This window comes from Hyperolius riggenbachi, chromosome 7, assembly GCF_040937935.1.
Source record: "Hyperolius riggenbachi isolate aHypRig1 chromosome 7, aHypRig1.pri, whole genome shotgun sequence".
Classification (NCBI taxonomy): domain Eukaryota; kingdom Metazoa; phylum Chordata; class Amphibia; order Anura; family Hyperoliidae; genus Hyperolius; species Hyperolius riggenbachi.
In genome coordinates, this window is record NC_090652.1 from 155,163,142 (window position 1) to 155,182,895 (window position 19,754).

Consider the following 19,754-nt stretch of genomic DNA (forward strand, 5'->3'; position numbering starts at 1 on the left):
CGAGTGCATTTCTATTGAATTAAATAGTGTTAACTTCTGCGGTTAATTGTAAAGCCCCCGTACATGCTATCATGACCAAATTTGGCATGTATGTTAAGCAGATGAGTAGGAACATAGTAAAAAAATTTTTTTGTGAAAAGAGCTTATAGTTTTTGAGCAAATCGATTTCAAAATTTCATAAGAAAAATGTTTTTTAAACTGTGTAAAATAACACTGCTGCAGAACAGGTTACTGCATTCCGAGTTCTGTATACATATTGTATACATTTCATGAAAACAGACAGCGTGGGGTCCCCCCTCCCAAGCCTCCTTAACCCCTTGTCCCCCATGCAGGCTGGGATAGCCAGAATGCGGAGTCCCGGCCACGTGGGGCTTCGTACCCTGAGCTTTACCAGCCCGCATGGTCCATGGTATGGGGGGGCTCTGGAGGAGAGGGGCGGCCAACCTCCCCCTCTCCCCCAGAGCCCTTGTCCAATCCATGGACAAGGGGCTCTTCCCCACCTCCGGTGCCCCAGGAGGAGGTGGGGGCCGCCGACGTCCTGGGGGGTTCATGGAGCCATCCGGGGTTCCCCTTGAAAAAGCGGACCCCGCAAGCCGCCCCCTCCCCAGGAGAAATGAGTATAGGGGTACACGGTACGGTTGTTAAAAAAAGAAATAAAAACACGACAACGAAAAAAAGTCCTTTATTGTTCTAAATTAACCAGGGATACTTACCTTGGGATAATCTCACGCCAGTAACCTCAGGAGTGGTCCCACGCCAGTATCCTCTTAGGACATCTCACCTCCCTCCCACACTGACGAACTCCCACCACTGAATGGTCACAGTCAGCCTCTGCATCTGTATAGCAGAGGCTGAGAACACAAAAATTTTGCCTTTAAAACAAGAAATTTCGGCAAACAGTGATGCAATCAAAATGGCCACTGGGAAATCCCCGATTGCTGGAGGCCACACTAGAGTGGCGAAACCAGTGATTTTTCACATCGATGGTGGGTCCAGGTGACCAGAGCAGTAGGTGCCCTAATCCCCTGGACCCACCCATTCATGTGAAATAACGCGTATTCTGACACTCTGAGGTGGCCTCCGGGGAATGGGGATTCCCCAGCAGCCATTTGGTTTATGACACTGTTTGCCGAAAATTCTTGTTTTAGCAAACAATTTTCGTGTTTCTAGCTTATGCAATACAGATTGCAGAGGCTGTCTACAGCCATTCATCCCCAGGAGTTCTGCAGGATCGGCAGGTGCGCGGGACCTCCTAACAGGATAGAGGGGGGCACAGCGCAGGAAAGTGGGAAAGTGGGCACAGAGCAGCGGGGAGGGGGGGAAACCTCCCCTCCCTCACCTAGGGCCCCCCCTTGCGCACTCCCCCCCACCTCCAGAATTCCAGCCAGCCAGCGGAACGGCTTACCGAGAGCGATAGCTCTGTGTGCCGCTGGTCTGGTATTCTGCACTGACACTGTCCAATCACGCTCTCGCAGTACTTCCTGTGAGAGCGTAATTGGACAATGCAATGCAGGAGACCAGACCAGCAGCGGCACACAGAGCTCTTCTCTCTGTAAGTGATTTGGAGGTGGGGGGGAGTGCGCAAGGGGGGGCCCTAGGTGAGGGAGGGGAGGCTTCCCCCCCTCCCCGCTGCTCTGTGCCCACTTTCCTACCTTCCTGCGCTGTGCCCCCCTCTATCCTGTTAGGAGGTCCCGCGCACCTGCCGATCCTGCAGAACTCCTGGGGATGAATGGCTGTAGACAGCCTCTGCAATCTGTATTGCATAAGCTAGAAACACGAAAATTGTTTGCTAAAACAAGAATTTTCGGCAAACAGTGTCAGAAACCAAATGGCTGCTGGGGAATCCCCGTTCCCCGGAGGCCACCTCAGAGTGTCAGAATACGTGTTATTTCACATGAATGGGTGGGTCCAGGGGATTAGGGCACCTCCTGCTCTGGTCACCTGGACCCACCATCTATGTGAAAAATCACTGGTTTCGCCACTCTAGTGTGGCCTCCAGCGATCAGGGATTTCCCAGTGGCCATTTTGATTGCATCACTGTTTGCTGAAATTTCTTGTTTTAAAGGCAAAATTTTCGTGTTCTCAGCCTCTGCTATACAGATGCAGAGGCTGACTGTGACCATTCAGTGGTGGGAGTTCGTCAGTGTGGGAGGGTGGTGAGATGTCCTTAGAGGATACTGGCGTGGGACCACTCCTGAGGTTACTGGCGTGAGATTATCCCAAGGTAAGTATCCCTGGTTAATTTAGAACAATAAAGGACTGTTTTCGTTGTTGTGTTTTTATTTCTTTTTTTAACTCTGCTGAAATGGGTAAGGGGTACCGTGTACCCCTATACTCATTTCTCCTGGGGAGAGGGCGGCTTCCGGGGTCCGCTTGTTAAAGGGGAACCCCGGATGGCACCATGAACCCCCCAGAACGTCGGCGGCCCCCACCTCCTCCTGGGGCACCGGAGGTGGGGAAGAGCCCCTTGTCCATGGATTGGACAAGGGCTCTGGGGGAGAGGGGGAGGTTGGCCGCCCCTCTCCTCCAGAGCCCCCCCATACCATGGACCATGCGGGCTGGTATAGCTCAGGGTGCGAAGCCCCACGTGGCCGGGACTCCGCATTATGGCTATCCAAGCCTGCATGGGGGACAAGGGGTTAAGGAGGCTTGGGAGGGGGGACCCCACGCTGTCTGTTTTCATGAAATGTATACAATATGTATACAGAACTCGGACTGCAGTAACCTGTTCTGCAGCAGTGTCATTTTACACAGTTTAAAAAACATTTTTCCTATGAAACTTTAAAATCGATTTTTTCAAAAACTATAAGGTCTTTTCACAATTTTTTTTTTTACCATGTTCCTACTCATCTGCTTAACATACATGCCAAATTTGGTGATGATAGCATGTAAGGGGGCTTTACAATTAACCATGGAATTTAGCACTATTGACTTTAATGTAAACGCGAATTTGGTACTCGGAATTGCCGAATTTTCGGGTTTCGAGAGCTTACTCGGAACTGCCAAATTCCGATGGCAAACTCGAAATTCAGAATCCGAGAGCTCAGCCCTAACTGCCAGGCCCAGCACATTCAGTGACTACCTGTGTGTGTGACAGGTGCACATTGTAATACCCATCACTGCATATACCTACCTGTTGTTCACAGTGCACCCACCTACTTACATGAGCGCACACATTGTCACTGTGCCTGTCCGGTACATGTCTGTGTGTGACAGGGGAACATTGTAATACCCATCACTGCATATACCTACCTGTTGTTCACTTCAGTGCACCCACCTACCTACGTGACTGCACACAGTGTCAATGTGCCTGTCCAGTACTTGTCTGTGTGTGACAGGTGCACATTATAATACCCATCACTGCATATACTTACCTGTTGTTCACAGTGCACCCACCTACCTACGTGACTGCACACAGTGTCAATGTGCCTGTCCAGTACTTGTCTGTGTGTGACAGGTGCACATTATAATACCCATCACTGCATATACTTACCTGTTGTTCACAGTGCACCCACCTACCTACGTGAGTTCACGCAGTGTCACTGTGCCTGTCCATTACCTGTCTGTGTGTGACAGGTACACATTGTAATACCCATCACTGCATATACCTACCTGTTGTTCACTTCAGTGCACCCACCTACCTACGTGAGCGCATGCAGTGTTATATTTAATACCACCAGTCACTGTACCTGTTCACGGTACATGTGTGTGACAGGTGCACATTTGTAATACCTATCACTGCATTATATACCTACCTGTTGTGTTCAGTGCACCCACCTACCTACGTGAGTGCATGCAGTGTGATATACCACTCCATGCATACCTGTTAACTGCACCTGTGTGACTGCACATTGTATTAGTCAAGTCAGTGCATACCTTTCACTTCATCCCCCCCGATATGGACAAATCGGACAAAACAGGTAGAGGCAGAGGTAGAGGCAGGTCTGTGCGAGTTTGTGCTGATGTGATTTTGTGCAGCCCTGGACCAAAGTACAGTGTTAAGAAGAAGGCACGTCCATCAACTCCCAAGTATTGAACCAGGATGTGGTTGACTATTTCAGACAGAACACCTCATCTTCCGCAGCCACCAGCGCTACTACAAGCACCACATCCGCTGCATTTGACAATTCGCAGGAGTTATTTGGTGGGGAAATCACCGATGCACAGCCATTATTGTTACAACAAGATGAAGGCGCTAAGCAAGTTACACCACCTCACATGTCTGAGTTGAGCGTTTCCTGCTCCTCTCCCCACGGCAGCAGTCAGGTGTCCGTGAGGGAAATCTTTGAGCTGAAGAAGCCAATGTCTGCCAGTCACCCCCTTGCCCGGTGTCTGACAGCTGGCTTGGCGGAACTGTTAGCTTGCCAGTTGTTACCATACCAGCTGGTGGACTCTGAGGCCTTACGTAAATTTGTGGCCATTGGGACACCGCAGTGGAAGATACCAGGCCGCAATAATTTCTCTAAAAAGGCGATACCCAAACTGTACCGTGAAGTTGAGAGGCAAGTGGTGTCATCTCTGGCACACAGCGTTGGGTCAAGGGTCCATCTGACCACGGATGCCTGATCTGCCAAGCACGGTCAGGGCCGGTACATTACTTACACAGCTCATTGGGTCAACCTGGTGACCGCTGGTAAGCAGGGAGTACGTAGCTGTGCAGCAGACCTAGTGACACCTCCATGGCTTGCAGGCATGCCTGCTGCCACCTCCTCTCCTCCTGCTACATCCTCTTCGCTGTCATCCTCCTCCTTGACTGAGTGGCAGTTCAACTCTACTGGTGCGACTGAAGAGTCGTGTGGGGAAGAGAAGTCAGACTCGGATGATGAGGAAGGTGTTTCTTTGGAGGATGAGGAGGAGACAGTTGCAGAAGAACAACCGCAGCAGGCGTCGCAGGGGGCTTGTGCTGCTCAACGTTCCCGTGGTATTGTTCATGGCTGGGGGGAGGAGGAGGACTTACCTGACGTCACTGAGGAAGAGCAAGAGGAGATGGATAGTACGTCTGGATCCAGCCTTGTGCACATGGCATCTTTCATGCTGTCCAGCCTGTTGAGGGACCCGCGTATAAAAAAACTCAAGGGGAATTGTAAGGAAACGCGGAAAGGCCGCCGTCTCTCGAGGTGAGGTGTCTGTTTCCGCGTCCAGCATGGCGTCACAACGCGGAAAAAACGCCGCATGCCGCATAGGCAGTGCGGCGGAATCCGCATTGGTAACGGCGGAATCCGCATCAGAGGCGGCCCCCGCACTAGATACATTGCATGACAGTACTGGTGTGGCTGGGACTGATAGTCCACCAAGATTCAGACTTACACGCGCGCGAGCACAGAGGCAGAGTTTAAATAGCAGTTAAAAGGGAGTCGGCTGACCAGCTGGGTCAGCTGACAAATTCCACTGCTCCCATTGGACCAGCAATTAGGGAGGTCCTGGAAAGGTCCTAGAGTATATATACTGCTGGTTGTTCACTTGCTCTTTGTCTGGCGTGCGATCACATATGTGGGAGCACCCAGATCCGTAGTCAGATCCGCAAGTGTGCCGGGACCAGCTGGAGCTGTAATCCTACACTTAGCTAGATTCTGTTGATAGCTAAAGTACTAGTTTGATTGTGATTATCTGTTATGACTTTTGCCTGCCTTGACTACCCTTCTGAACTCTGATCTTGTACCTCGATATTTCTGATACTCTGTTGCCGAACCCCGGCTCGTTCCTTGACTCTGCTTCTGCCTCCTGATTTTGTACCCCGATATATCTGATACCCCGTTGCTGAACCCTGCCTGTACTTTGACTCCGCCTTTGCCTCCTGATCTTGTACTTTATCTGTCGGTGTGTGTACGACCTGGCTTGTCCGACTTCGAGAACCGACCTTACTGTTAGAGGCGGTTCCTCGCTCTGTTAGTAATCCTTCCTCCTGAAGGTTACTTCCAGTCTGTCCTTCCTACTGTCAGTCTGACTCCTCCCGTCTTGGAGAGCTCAGGTCTGCGGAAGGAATCTGTGCAGTACTCCTTGCTGCACTGAGGCCTAGTCCTCTAAGTGTTACTGTTACACCTAACACTACACTCTACTCAGGTGAACAGAGGTTAGTTAGTATATTGGATTATCAGTGATACTGCAGATCACGTATAATCTGGTATACATCTGTATTCCCAGTGATTCTGCAGATCACTGGTAATCAGATCCTCTCTGTGCTTCACCGATCGTTACAGAACGCCAGACCATAAAACAGATGGAACGCGCTGATCTTCTGACTGTGCTTGCCACTTCGGTGGATAGCATTCATCAAGCACTGGGCCAGCACAAAGCTTTGATTGATTCCCTATCGGGCTCTGTGCGAACCCTCCAGATGTCAGTTGATTCAGTGCGATCCCCTCCTAGTGATGACATACGTATGCCTGTACCTGATAAATTTTCCGGCCACAAGTCTGACTTCCGGAATTTCAGGAGTAGAGTGTTGTCATACTTTGAGTTGAGACCCCGATCCTCGGGGACTGAGACCCAACGGGTCATTTTTATTAAAACACTGTTAACTGGGGATTCCCAATCCTGGGCATACAACCTGTCTCCCACAGACACAGCTCTGACCTCAGTAGAGGAATTTTTTAAGGCTTTGGCCGTGATATACGACGACCCTGACCTTGCGGCAACTTCTGAGCGGAAGCTCAAACTTTTGCGGCAAGGCAGAGGGTCAGTCGAGGATTACGCGGCAGAATTTCGTAGGTGGTCTGTTACCACCAGATTTGACAATTTTGCTCTGATGGATTATTTCCTGTCTGGGTTGTCGGAGGAGGTCTCTGACTTGATGTTAACCTTACCCGAGCCCAGGACAGTCGATGAGGCCATATCATCGGCCATCCGAGTCGATCGTCGACTACGCCATCAGAGGCAGACTAGGGGCAGTCACCGGGTCAGGGTGACCTCGTATGTGGCACCTTTTGCTACATCCTCAGTAACGGCATCTCCGCCTGTATCACCCTCTCCGGCCGTACCTCCACCCGAACCAATGCAAATTGGTCGATCAAAACTGACCCAGGTGGAACGTAGGCGGAGAACAACAGAACAACTGTGCCTGTATTGTGCAGAAGCAGGGCATAGAGTGCGAAACTGCCCTAACAAGTCGGGAAACGGGTCTGCCTAGGAGTAGTGGGGGGTGACACCCTAGGCACATCATTCTCACCCCAAAAAGAGAAGAAGTTACTTCTCCCCTGTACTATTACATGGGATAATAAGTCTGTAGCCACTGAGGCTTTTTATTGATTCTGGCTCAGCGGCCAATTTTATGAACCTTGAATTTGCTCAGGAGTTGGGTATTCCTTTCACTCCAGTAAGTCCCTCCATTCAGGTCACGGCAGTAGACGATTCCCCTCTGCAACGGGATCGTCCCCTGTCCCAGACTCCGCTGATGAAGGTTACGATAGGGGTACTGCATGGGGAACAACTTCAGTTTTTCGTTTTGCATATGTCAAACTCCACTATTATCCTAGGCATGCCATGGTTACAAGCCCACTCTCCACAGATAGACTGGGCTACGGGTCAGGTAACCAGGTGGTCCGATCATTGTCACCAACAGTGTCTAGGGAAGGTGACATTGGGTCAGACCAAGATTTACGTGGAGGGTGTTCCCGAGGTATATTCCGATTTTTCTGATGTATTTTGTCCCAAGTCTGCTGATCAATTACCTCCTCATCGGCCGTTCGATTGCCCCATTGATCTCCGTGCTGGTTGTATGCCCCCTAGGGGTCACCTGTATAACTTGTCCGGTCCCGAGAAGTTGGCTATGCAGGAATACATTCATGACAACTTAGCCAAGGGGTTCATTCGGCCCTCTCGGTCACCTGCTGGGGCCGGTTTCTTCTTCGTTAAGAAGAAAGACGGGGGTCTTCGACCTTGTATCGATTACCGGGGTCTCAATAAAATCACGGTGAAGAATCGCTATCCGTTACCATTGATAGACGACTTATTCACGCAGGTCACTACTGCAAAGATATTTTCTAAGTTAGACCTGAGGGGGGCATACAACCTAATCCGCATTAGAAGGGGTGATGAATGGAAGACGGCCTTTAACACACCCGACGGGCATTACCAGTATTTAGTGATGCCTTTCGGGTTGTGCAATGCGCCAGCCGTCTTCCAGGAACTAATCAATGAGGTATTTCGGGAGGTATTGGGTAGATTCGTACTGGTATACCTCGATGATATACTAATTTATTCCAATAACCTCTCCGAACACAGGGTCCACGTGAAATTTGTCCTAAACAAATTAAGACAGAATAGGCTCTACGCTAAGGTAGAAAAGTGTATATTTGAAGTGACCACGGTCACGTTTCTGGGATACGTAATTTCCACCTCGGGCCTCTCAATGGATCCTGCCAAGGTCACAGCCGTGTTGGAGTGGCCACAACCAGTGGGTTGAAGGCCCTGCAGAGATTTTTGGGGTTCGCGAACTATTACAGGAGGTTCATTAAGGGATACTCCACGTTAGTGGCCCCCCTTACCAGTCTCACGAAAAAAGGGGCGGATACCAACCACTGGTCTCCTGAAGCCGTGGCGGCATTTGCTCTATTGAAAACATTATTTTGTTCAGCACCAATATTGAGGCATGTTGACACATCCTTTCCCTTTATTGTGGAGGTTGATGCCTCAGAGGTTGGGGTGGGGGCGGTGCTGTCTCAACGGTCTGGGTTGCAGGGCAGATTACACCCATGTGCTTATTTTTCCCGCAGGTTTTCACCTGCAGAAAAAAATTATGATATAGGCAACCGGGAACTTCTGGCCATTAAGTTGGCATTTGAGGAGTGGCGCCACTGGTTAGAGGGGGCAGAGCACACGATCACTGTCTACACCGACCACAAAAACTTGGAATACATCGAAGGGGCAAAGAGGCTGAGTCCCCGTCAGGCTCGGTGGTCCTTGTTTTTTACGAGATTCAGGTTTATAATCACGTACACTCCAGGCAGCAAAAATGTCAAAGCAGACGCCCTCTCCAGGTGTTTTGAACCTGAGACAGCACAGCCCCCCGCTCCTGAATCCATCATCCCGCAGAAACTGGTGTTAGCCACCACAGAGACTTGGGAGGATTGGACAGAGGTTTTGGGTCCCTTTCAGCGAGATGTTCCTGAGGGGAAACCCGAAGGGGTCTTGTTTATCCCACTGCCATTCCGGTTACAAGTTCTGCAACTCTTTCACACCCACAAGAATGCTGGTCATCCTGGAGCGGCCAGAACGCAGGATCTGATTGCCAGGTGTGCTTGGTGGCCTTCCTTGGCAACAGATTGCAAGGAGTTTGTTAAGGAGTGTGCGGTATGTGCCAGGAGTAAACCCTCCCGGCTGGCACCTGTAGGAAGGTTGCAGCCTTTGCCCACCCCGAGTGAGCCATGGACCCACCTGTCCATGGATTTTGTGGGGGAATTGCCCAGGTCTGAAGGCATGTCTGTTATTTGGGTGGTAGTCGACCGGTTTAGCAAGATGGCCCATTTTGTGCCCCTGAAAGGACTCCCCTCGGCTCAAGAATTGGCCGAATTGTTTATCATTCACGTCTTCCGGCTGCATGGCATTCCGGAAGACATTGTGTCTGATAGGGGAGTCCAGTTTGTGTCTGGATTCTGGAGGGCATTTTGTCACCAAATGGGCATGAAATTGTCGTTCTCGTCAGGCTACCACCCACAGACGAATGGGCAGACAGAACGCATTAACCAATCTCTGGAGCAATTCCTGAGATGTTACGTTGCGGAGGCACAAAGTGACTGGGTGAAATTTTTGCCCTTCGCGGAATTCGCCCAAAATAATTTAAAGAATTCCTCGTCTGGGTTTTCCCCATTTCAGATTGTAACAGGGAGGTCACCCAAATTCTCTCCTTTTCCAGTTATCTCGTCTCCATTTCCTGCACTGGAGGATTGGCAGAGGTCACTCAAGGACAATTGGGGAATTGTTAAGGGGAATTTGCAGAAGGCGTTTCAGTGTCAGAAGGGTCAAGCAGATAAGAGACGGTCCGTGGAATGGAAGTTTCAGCCAGGGGATCTAGTTTGGGTGTCCACACGTCACTTGACCCTGAAACAACCATCTACCAAACTGGGTCCCAGGTTTGTGGGCCCATTTTCCGTGACAAAAAGAATTAACAATGTTACTTATACCATTGACCTTCCCACCAGCATGCGGGGGGTAAAGTCCTTCCACGTGTCCCTTCTTAAACCTGCAGTCCAGGTGGGTCCTACTCCTCCTCCTCCCGTGTTGGTAGATACCCAACCCGAATATGAAGTGGAAAAAATATTAGATTCTCGCAAAGTACAAAATTCGGTACAGTACCTCGTACATTGGAAAGGGTATGGCATCGAAGAGAGGCAATGGGTACCTGGGAACCGTATGCATGCGGATGAGTTGGTGAGGGAGTTTCATGCCTTACACCCCGAGAAACCTGGTGGGAGTTGTCCGGAGTCCACTCCTCGGGGGGGGGGGGGGGGGGTACTGTAAGGAAACGCGGAAAGGCCGCCGTCTCTCGAGGTGAGGCGGCTGTTTCCGCGTCCAGCATGGCGTCACAACGCGGAAAAAACGCCGCATGCCGCATAGGCAGTGCGGCGGAATCCGCATTGGTAACGGCGGAAATCGCATTGGTAACGGCGGAATCCGCATCAGAGGCGGCCCCCGCACTAGATACATTGCATGACAGTACTGGTGTGGCTGGGACTGATAGTCCACCAAGATTCAGACTTACACGCGCGCGAGCACAGAGGCAGAGTTTAAATAGCAGTTAAAAGGGAGTCGGCTGACCAGCTGGGTCAGCTGACAAATTCCACTGCTCCCATTGGACCAGCAATTAGGGAGGTCCTGGAAAGGTCCTAGAGTATATATACTGCTGGTTGTTCACTTGCTCTTTGTCTGGCGTGCGATCACATATGTGGGAGCACCCAGATCCGTAGTCAGATCCGCAAGTGTGCCGGGACCAGCTGGAGCTGTAATCCTACACTTAGCTAGATTCTGTTGATAGCTAAAGTACTAGTTTGATTGTGATTATCTGTTATGACTTTTGCCTGCCTTGACTACCCTTCTGAACTCTGATCTTGTACCTCGATATTTCTGATACTCTGTTGCCGAACCCCGGCTCGTTCCTTGACTCTGCTTCTGCCTCCTGATTTTGTACCCCGATATATCTGATACCCCGTTGCTGAACCCTGCCTGTACTTTGACTCCGCCTTTGCCTCCTGATCTTGTACTTTATCTGTCGGTGTGTGTACGACCTGGCTTGTCCGACTTCGAGAACCGACCTTACTGTTAGAGGCGGTTCCTCGCTCTGTTAGTAATCCTTCCTCCTGAAGGTTACTTCCAGTCTGTCCTTCCTACTGTCAGTCTGACTCCTCCTGTCTTGGAGAGCTCAGGTCTGCGGAAGGAATCTGTGCAGTACTCCTTGCTGCACTGAGGCCTAGTCCTCTAAGTGTTACTGTTACACCTAACACTACACTCTACTCAGGTGAACAGAGGTTAGTTAGTATATCGGATTATCAGTGATACTGCAGATCACGTATAATCTGGTATACATCTGTATTCCCAGTGATTCTGCAAATCACTGGTAATCAGATCCTCTCTGTGCTTCACCGATCGTTACAGGAATGAGCTGTACTGGGTGGCCACGCTACTAGACCCTCGGTATAGGCACAAAGTGGTGAAGATGTTTCCAAATCACCAGAAGGCAGAAAGGATGCAGCACTTGTAGAACAAGCTGGCAACTATGCTTTAAAATGCATTTAAGGGTGATGTCACAGCACAACACAATAAAGGTACCACTGCCAGTAATCCTTCTCCCATGTCCACGCAGGCAAGGACAGGACGCTCCAGCGATCTCATGGTGATGTCGGACATGAGGACATTCTTTAGTCCAACGCCTCGCCTTAGCGCTTCCGTGTCCACCCTCCACCAACGCCTCGACTGGCAGGTAGCCGACTACCTGGCCTTAGGTGTGAATGTAGACACTGTAAGCAGCGATGAACCCTTGGACTACTGGGTGCGCAGGCTTGACCTGTGGCCAGAGCTGTCCCAATTTGCCATCCAACTTCTGTCTTGCCCTGACTTAAGCGTCCTGTCAGAAAGGACCTTCAGCACAGCTGGAGGCATTGTCACTGAGAAGAGAAGTCGCCTGAGTCACAAAAGTGTTCAGTACTTCACCTTTATCAAAATGAATGAGGCATGGATCCCGGAGGGCTACTGCCTGCCCGAAGACTTAGTCAGTCCCCGCACACAGCATCTCTGCCTGCATGCCGTGTGACTGCCTGCCCCAAGACTAAGTCGCTCCCCATACAGCACCTCTGCCCGCAGGCCGCTTGACTGCCTTCTCTGCCACCACCAACAGGGTCCAGGACTCCAGGTGGATTCCTGAATTTTTAAGGCCGCTGCTAGCAGCAGCCACTATACTAATGGTGCATGTACATGCCTGCCTAACTTTTCTGGCTGCACTGCAGCTGCAACAACAAAACAAAAGACATCTACATGTGCCAATTCCCCTTCGTGATCACTACCTTGCCGTGGCGAAGGGGCTTGCGTATCACAATGAAGCAATGACTGACGGCAATATGAGTGTCTCGGGGGGAGGGGGGGGGGGGGTTGGGACACACCCAAGATAATATGGTCATTGCTTCATTGTGGACAGACCAAATTTGATCAGCTGGACAGTCACTATTGTTCTATCATTGAGCTACCACAGCCCGGCGACCATATGGGCTTGAAAACCACCACGGCCCTGCACTCTCGCCATGGTGCGCACCAGTCCAGCATGGCCGTCACTACACAAACAGCTGTTTGCGGTGCGTTACACAGTGAGTTTGGTGTGTCAGTGTGAAGCAGAACTCTAATTACACTCCCTGATTGGTGTGTACACATGCAAGATATTTTAAAGCACTTTAGGACTTCAATTTAGCATTTAACATCACGTTGAATGCTAAATTGAAGGCCACTCATACCGTGCGGCGGCAAAGTGGTAGCTGGAGGACCAGCGACGCAGATCTGCGTCGCCAGGTGCCTCCCTAATTAATCAGGAAAGGCCGCTCAGGCGAGCGGCCGTTTCCTGTTAGATCACGGAGCGGGTCTCCGTGAATAGCCTGCGAGCCGCTAATCGCGGCTCGCAGACTAAATGTAAACGCAAGAGACGTATGTCTCCTTTGTTTACATTGAATGGCAGCAGCGCCGTAAGGCAGATCGGCGATCTCCGGCCAATCAGCGGCCGGAGATCGCCGCCATGTGACAGGGGACATCCTGTCACAGGCTGCACAGGACGGATAGCGTCCTGTGCAGCGTGGATGACCAGGGGGGAGAGGTAGGAGAGGGAGGGGGGGAATTTCGCCGCGGAGGGGGGCTTTGAGGTGCCCCCCCCGCAACGTGCCTGCCGACCGGAGCGATCAGACCCCCCCTGCACATTATCCCCATAGGGGGGAAAAAAGGGGGGCGATCTGATCGCTCTGCATGCCACCTGATCTGTGCTGGGGGCTGCAGAGCCCACCCAGCACATATCACAAAAAACAGCACTGGTCCTTAAGGGGGGGGGGGGGTAAAGGCTGGGTCCTCAAGTGGTTAAAACGCTGCTTTGCGTCAAATCCAGAATTTTCCCCCGGGACTTTTGGCATCTATCCCACTTATCCATGCAAAAATTCAGATGTTAGACCCCTTGAAACATCTTTTCCATCACTTTTGTGGCCAGCATAAGTGTTTCTAGTTTTCAAATTTCGCCTCCCCATTGAAGTCTATTGCGGTTTGCGGAAGTTCGCGCAAACAAAACTTTTGCTGAAGTTCATGTTTGCAGTTTGCGAATCAAAAATCTGAGGTTCGGGCCATCTCTAGTTGTCAGTAAATATGGCTTGGTTAATAAATGCTGAAGGTGATTTGTGGTGTTTTGATCTTTCTTTTTACTATTCTTCTTTTTACTGGTAATGCCAAGTTGCAGCATACCAAGGGCGTAAGAATCGACATAGCAACCATATCATTGCTATGGGGCCCGTAGCTGTCCGTAGCTAAGGGGGGGAGGGGGTCCTGGCTGCTTTTTTTTTAATTTGCCACTTCCATCCTCACATGTTGCCATGCAGCCAGAGGGGACAGCAGTGCCATCACCCACCCCGACCTTAGACCAGCCAGGTAAGCCAACTAGACCTCAAGGGACTTGCCTTGCATGTAGGTAGGTTGTAGTAGTATGTAGGTAGGAAGTAGGAAAGGGTCTTACCTGTGATTGGTCAAACTCAAAGCTACCTGGGATGGCGATTCCACTGATCTCGTACGTGGGAATACTACAACCAGTAATCCCAGCATGGCCAGAGTGGTTCCTCCAGCCCAATTCCTGGCTTGTTGTATTCCTCTTGTAGCTGGGTACCGCTGTGGCCGTGATGAGATTGCTGGTCATAGAAGTCCCATGAAAGAGATCAGTGGAATTGCTCTCTTAGGTAGCTTTGGATGAAGGTGGGATCTTCCAAAGGTCTCAGGAGTGCCCACTTTTGATACCTCTTGAGTTTGACCAGCCATCTATACATAAAATGAGAGCTGTGATGTAATAAATCCTCCTTCCCCACCCCAACACCCCACTCCCTCCCTAGAAGCAGCCGGGGGGGAATAAAAAAATTGCTGTGAGGCCCAGTCATTTCTAGCTATGCTCCCCTGCAGCATACAAATGCTGAGGGATAGCAAGCTCAAGTTTGTCAGCTCATGAAAACAGACCCTATGAACCTCTACCTTTTCTTTTCATACTGCTCTGCTTGAGTGTCCTCTGCAATTTCCATTGCTTCTGTTTATACCTAGAAATTATGACAACTTTCTGCACCTGCTCAAATTTGCTTTAAATTTAGAGCAAAACTGTAATTAAATATAAATAAAACTGTGTCCTGTAAATCCCATTCCTACCATTAGTCATAAAAGAGAAAGTTGTAAAATATGTCTGTAATTTGTACTGGTCTGCGGACCAACACATAAAAGTAATTAGAATCATTAGCTGCTGTATGTGCAGGGCTTTAGGATCAAAGACCTTGACTCCCTCCATTCAGTGTCTCCTCAGCTTTTTCTCATCACCCTTAAGCAGCAAATCAACTATAGGTGGTACCTAAAAAAGTTTATAATGACTGACACTGAGCAGTAAAAGTATGGGCAATATGTAAATAATGTGAATATGTGAATATTTAAAGCAAACCTGTAATTTTAAGAGGTGCAGACTAACCAGCAAGCTCATGGCGACCAAGAACTCATTGGAGTGTGTAAGGGGCTACAATGGTCCTAAAGCCCCCTTACTAAAATGCTATGGAAAACAAAAGTTTGCTTTCTTAAAACAGAAAGAATTTGCAATAATTCAGGTTGGAGTGAGCTCCGAGATGTCTTCCAGTGCATCACTGCTGAATATATGCAAATTAACCATTGTTGCATATATTCAGCAGTGATGCATTGGGAGATATCTCGGAGCTCACTCCAACCTGAATTATCGCAAATTCTTTCTGTTTTAAGAAAGCAAACTTTTGTTTTCTGTAATTTTAAGTAAGGGAAAGTTAGATGCTTACCTTGTTAGAGGGAAGCTCTTGCTTTCCTTAGTTTAATACCATTTTGAATGATGTGAGAATAAGCTTAGATATTGAGGCATAGGACAGCAATGTCTGTCTATATCAATGTCTATGTAAATGCATTCTCTTATTTCTCCCAGACTCCTCCGCACTGACTTACCTGGTTGACACAACAGGATCAATGTCTGACGACCTTTTTCAGTTAAAACTTGTGAATAGCTGGCTTCTGGACCGTGTCACTGCGCGGTTCCCTTGTGGAGTTCGTCAGTATACCATGGTAGAATTTAATGATCCAAGTAAGGTTTACTATTATTTTAAATAATTTAAATAAACATATCAATTGGGATTGTTATGATAACAGTAATGCTCAATTCCTCAGCTGTGGGACCTGTAAGAATTACACAATCAAAGAAAGAGTTTGGCGACTTCTTCAACAGTCTGGTTGCATCTGGAGGTGGAGACTGTCCTGAGCTGGCAATGGAAGGCCTTCAACTTGCCTTGAGAGCCTCCCCGCCAAAGTCATTCATCCTGGTATTAACTGATGCTTCTGCTAAGGATTACCTAAATACAGCCCTGATGAACAACATTTACTCACTTATAAACACAACTCAATCACAGGTAAGTCATTGAGAATGTACAGACAGACTTGTGGTAAAAAACAGACACAGATTTCTTCTGATACTACTTTTAATTTAGTTTATTCAGTATAACGCATGTGCACTTAGTAAAACCATGTGCAAGAACAGAATACAGTAGATGACGGCCTTTTTTAGCTGTGGGGTAGCCAGTCAGATGTTTTGGGTGTAATCTAATATACAGTATGCCTTTATCTATATCTACAGGTACCAACTCTTTTATGTGATTTTTAAGTGCTTGTGATGGATAATTTTATCCATTTGTCACAAACAAGCAGTGGCCTTCCGATAACCCCTTCACAGGCTTTGGTGTTTTGCACAGTACCTACGGAGGCACCATAGTAGTAGAATGAAGTAAATTATTCAGGATTCAGACTAATGAAGACAAAAAAGACACACGGATGCCGGAAGCCCGCTATTGCGTAATATTATTATGCAATAGGTCAAGGTTGTAACAATCACAGTATATACTCTCAAGCGTGGGTTGCTTCCAGAGGCAACCACTGAAATGCGCATGTGGGGAAGTACCGTCCCCACTTGGCTTTTGGTAAGGGGTATCGGTCGCGGAAACAGTAAATTCGGGCGCCTGAGGCTAGTGGACAAATCGGGCGCCGCCATTCACTCCTATAATAAATATCGTTTAATGGGCGCCCGATAGGAAAAAAGGGCGCCGGAGAAAACTAACGTTTTAAAAGCGGCGCCCGGAGACTTAATGTTTTATTACTGTTTCTCATGATTACACATTATTTAATGATTTATACATTTTTAAATATTATTTTTAAACGAAAAACAGTACAATATTTTTTTCCAAACATTATTTTTAAACGAAAAACAGTACTTTTTTTACATTATTTTTAAACGAAAAAACCAACAGGGGGGGTCTTAGGTTTAGGCACCAACAGGGGGGTCTTAGGTTTAGGCACCAACAGGGGGTTTTAGGTTTAGGCACCAACAGGGGGGTCTTAGGTTTAGGCACCAACAGGGGGGTCTTAGGTTTAGGCACCAACAGGGGGGTCTTAGGTTTAGGCACTAACAGGGGGGTCTTAGGTTTAGGCACCAACAGGGGGGTCTTAGGTTTAGGCACTAACAGGGGGGTCTAGGGGTTAGGGGTAGGTACAGGGAGGGTTACTTAGTAATTCTTTTTTTTAACGTTATTATACGTTTCACTATTTAAACGAAAGATTAACGTTTTTACAATTGCCGATTTAATGCACATTATTTAATGATTTATAACTTTAAAAAACATTAATTTTAAACGAAATACAGTACAATACAATTTTAAACGTTATCCCTGCTTATCGTTAAAAACCCAGCGCCCTTTTTTCCCAGCGCCCCTTTTTAACGTACGCATCGGTCGCTGCTCCAATCAAAAGTTTGCAAACACACACCACAGGTGGTGGCGAGTAGTGTTGGGCGAACACCTAGATGTTCGGGTTCGCGAACGTTCGCCGAACATCGCCGCGATGTTCGGGTGTTCGCGCCGAACTCCGAACATAATGGAAGTCAATGGGGACCCGAACTTTCGTGCTTTGTAAAGCTTCCTTACATGCTACATACCCCAAATTTGCAGGGTATGTGCACCTTGGGAGTGGGTACAAGAGGAAAAAAAATATTTGAAAAAGAGCTTATAGTTTTTGAGAAAATTGATTGTAAAGTTTCAATGTAAAGTTTCAGTACACAGAGTGGCAGTAAACACAATGCTACATAGTGTGGCTGAGCGAGCGGTGTACTACTATTCCCAGCAGACACAAAGTGGCAGTAAACACAATGCTATATAGTGTGGCTGAGCGAGCGGTGTAGTACTGTTCCCAGCAGACACAGAGTGGCAGTAAACAGAATGCTATATAGTGTGGCTGAGCGAGGTACACAGAGTGGCAGTAAACAGAATGCTATATAGTGTGGCTGAGCGAGCGGTGTACTACTATTCCCAGCAGACACAGAGTGGCAGTAAACAGAATGCTATATAGTGTGGCTGAGCGAGGTACACGGAGTGGCAGTAAACACAATGCTATATAGTGTGGCTGAGCGAGCGGTGTACTACTATTCCCAGCAGACACAGAGTGGCAGTAAACAGAATGCTATATAGTGTGACTGAGCGAGGTACACAGAGTGGCAGTAAACACAATGCTATATAGTGTGGCTGAGCGAGCGGTGTACTACTATTCCCAGCACCGACACAATGACTGGGGGGACCCTGGCTAGCGTGGCTGGAGCGCGAACTACCCTGCCTGCCTACCCAAAGCTAAACCCACAGACAAATGGCGGAGATATGAGGTGGTTCGGGTATTTATTTACCCGAACCACGTGACAGTTCGGCCAATCAGAGCGCATTCGGGTCCGAACCACGTGACCCGTTCGGCCAATCACAGCGCTAGCCGAACGTTCGGGGAACGTTCGGCGATGCGCTCTTAGTTCGGCCATGTGGCCGAATGGTTTGGCCGAACACCATCAGGTGTTCGGCCGAACTCGAACATCACCCGAACAGGGTGATGTTCTGCAGAACCCGAACAGTGGCGAACACTGTTCGCCCAACACTAGTGGCGAGCACACCACCAGGTAGGGTGATATAGAGAAACTAGAAACACATGTGGGAGGCACCCAAAAGTAGAAAAATATGTCAAAAAGTAAGACCTGTCTGAAGTGCTTAAAGGGAACCTGAACTGAGTAAAATTATTTAAAATAAACACATGACGTAGCTGCCAATGAATATTACATACTAAAAAGAAAGAGAAGTAAAAAAGGCGCTACTCTGTCTCCCTATCTCCCCAATCAGTCAGCTGCTTGATTCTCAAGGTGTGGGTATCCCTTTAATCCCCACCAAACATAAAATTGACAAAAAACAGAGAATAGCGCTCGTATCCAAATTTATAATTGATAGTTTATTTATCTATACATAAAAATATATATATCTAGCCTTTGGAATTAAAACCATATAAGCATAAAGGGTTTCATATGCAAGGTCACTTCAAAAGTACTCCACAATATCCCCTTCTGCATATACTTTCTAAAAAAAATTTATTTTAATAAGTGGAACAATATAACTTCATTCATGCCATACACACTGTCATGCATACCATGGAGCCACCTGAATCTCTAATAAAAATTCCCCATAAAAAGTTCTCCAATAAAATCCGTATAGATAAGTGTATTGGGTCAATCCTCCTATGTGTTTATAACAGTCCCCTCCGTTATCTCAGAGTGTCTATCCACCTGCCGCAAAAGACGCTTTCAATCACTTGTGCGTCCAGTCACTTACGCGTCCTGCAGCTTTTCTAATTTTCACATGCGGGCTCCGGCCGGTAGCCTCGCAAGCAGGACTCCTCTCTCTTTCCGTATCGCTGCTCCCCCGGTATGGCGTCCGTTTGCAAGCTCCTTACAGCTCCGTGCGCTCCGGCTGTACAGCTTTCCGGGTGATTGGCCAGTTGGGAGTGACGTCACTTCCCTTTCCGGGCTCCTGCGTTCCAACCAGCGTTCCAATGCGATTTCCTGCTTTCAAAGCTCCCATATGCAACCATGCACCTTATACTGTGCGTGCTTTTGTTGCAGAATGTGGAAACACTGCGTGGATGCTCCTAGAGCCCTTCACATCTGTTATAAACACATAAGAGGATTGACCCAATAC

General features: G+C 48.5%; 1 protein-coding gene across 1 annotated transcript in view; it reads left to right on the plus strand.

Annotated features, from left to right (window-relative positions):
- The window catches only part of LOC137524662 (uromodulin-like), a 115,120-nt gene that overhangs the window by 11,538 nt on the left and 83,828 nt on the right, over positions 1–19,754 (plus strand). The window contains exons 2-3 of the mRNA XM_068244785.1: positions 15,638–15,793; positions 15,877–16,115. Of these exons, the coding sequence (XP_068100886.1) occupies positions 15,679–15,793; positions 15,877–16,115 (354 nt within the window). The 5' untranslated portion in view covers positions 15,638–15,678. The remainder of the gene's footprint in view (positions 1–15,637; positions 15,794–15,876; positions 16,116–19,754) is intronic.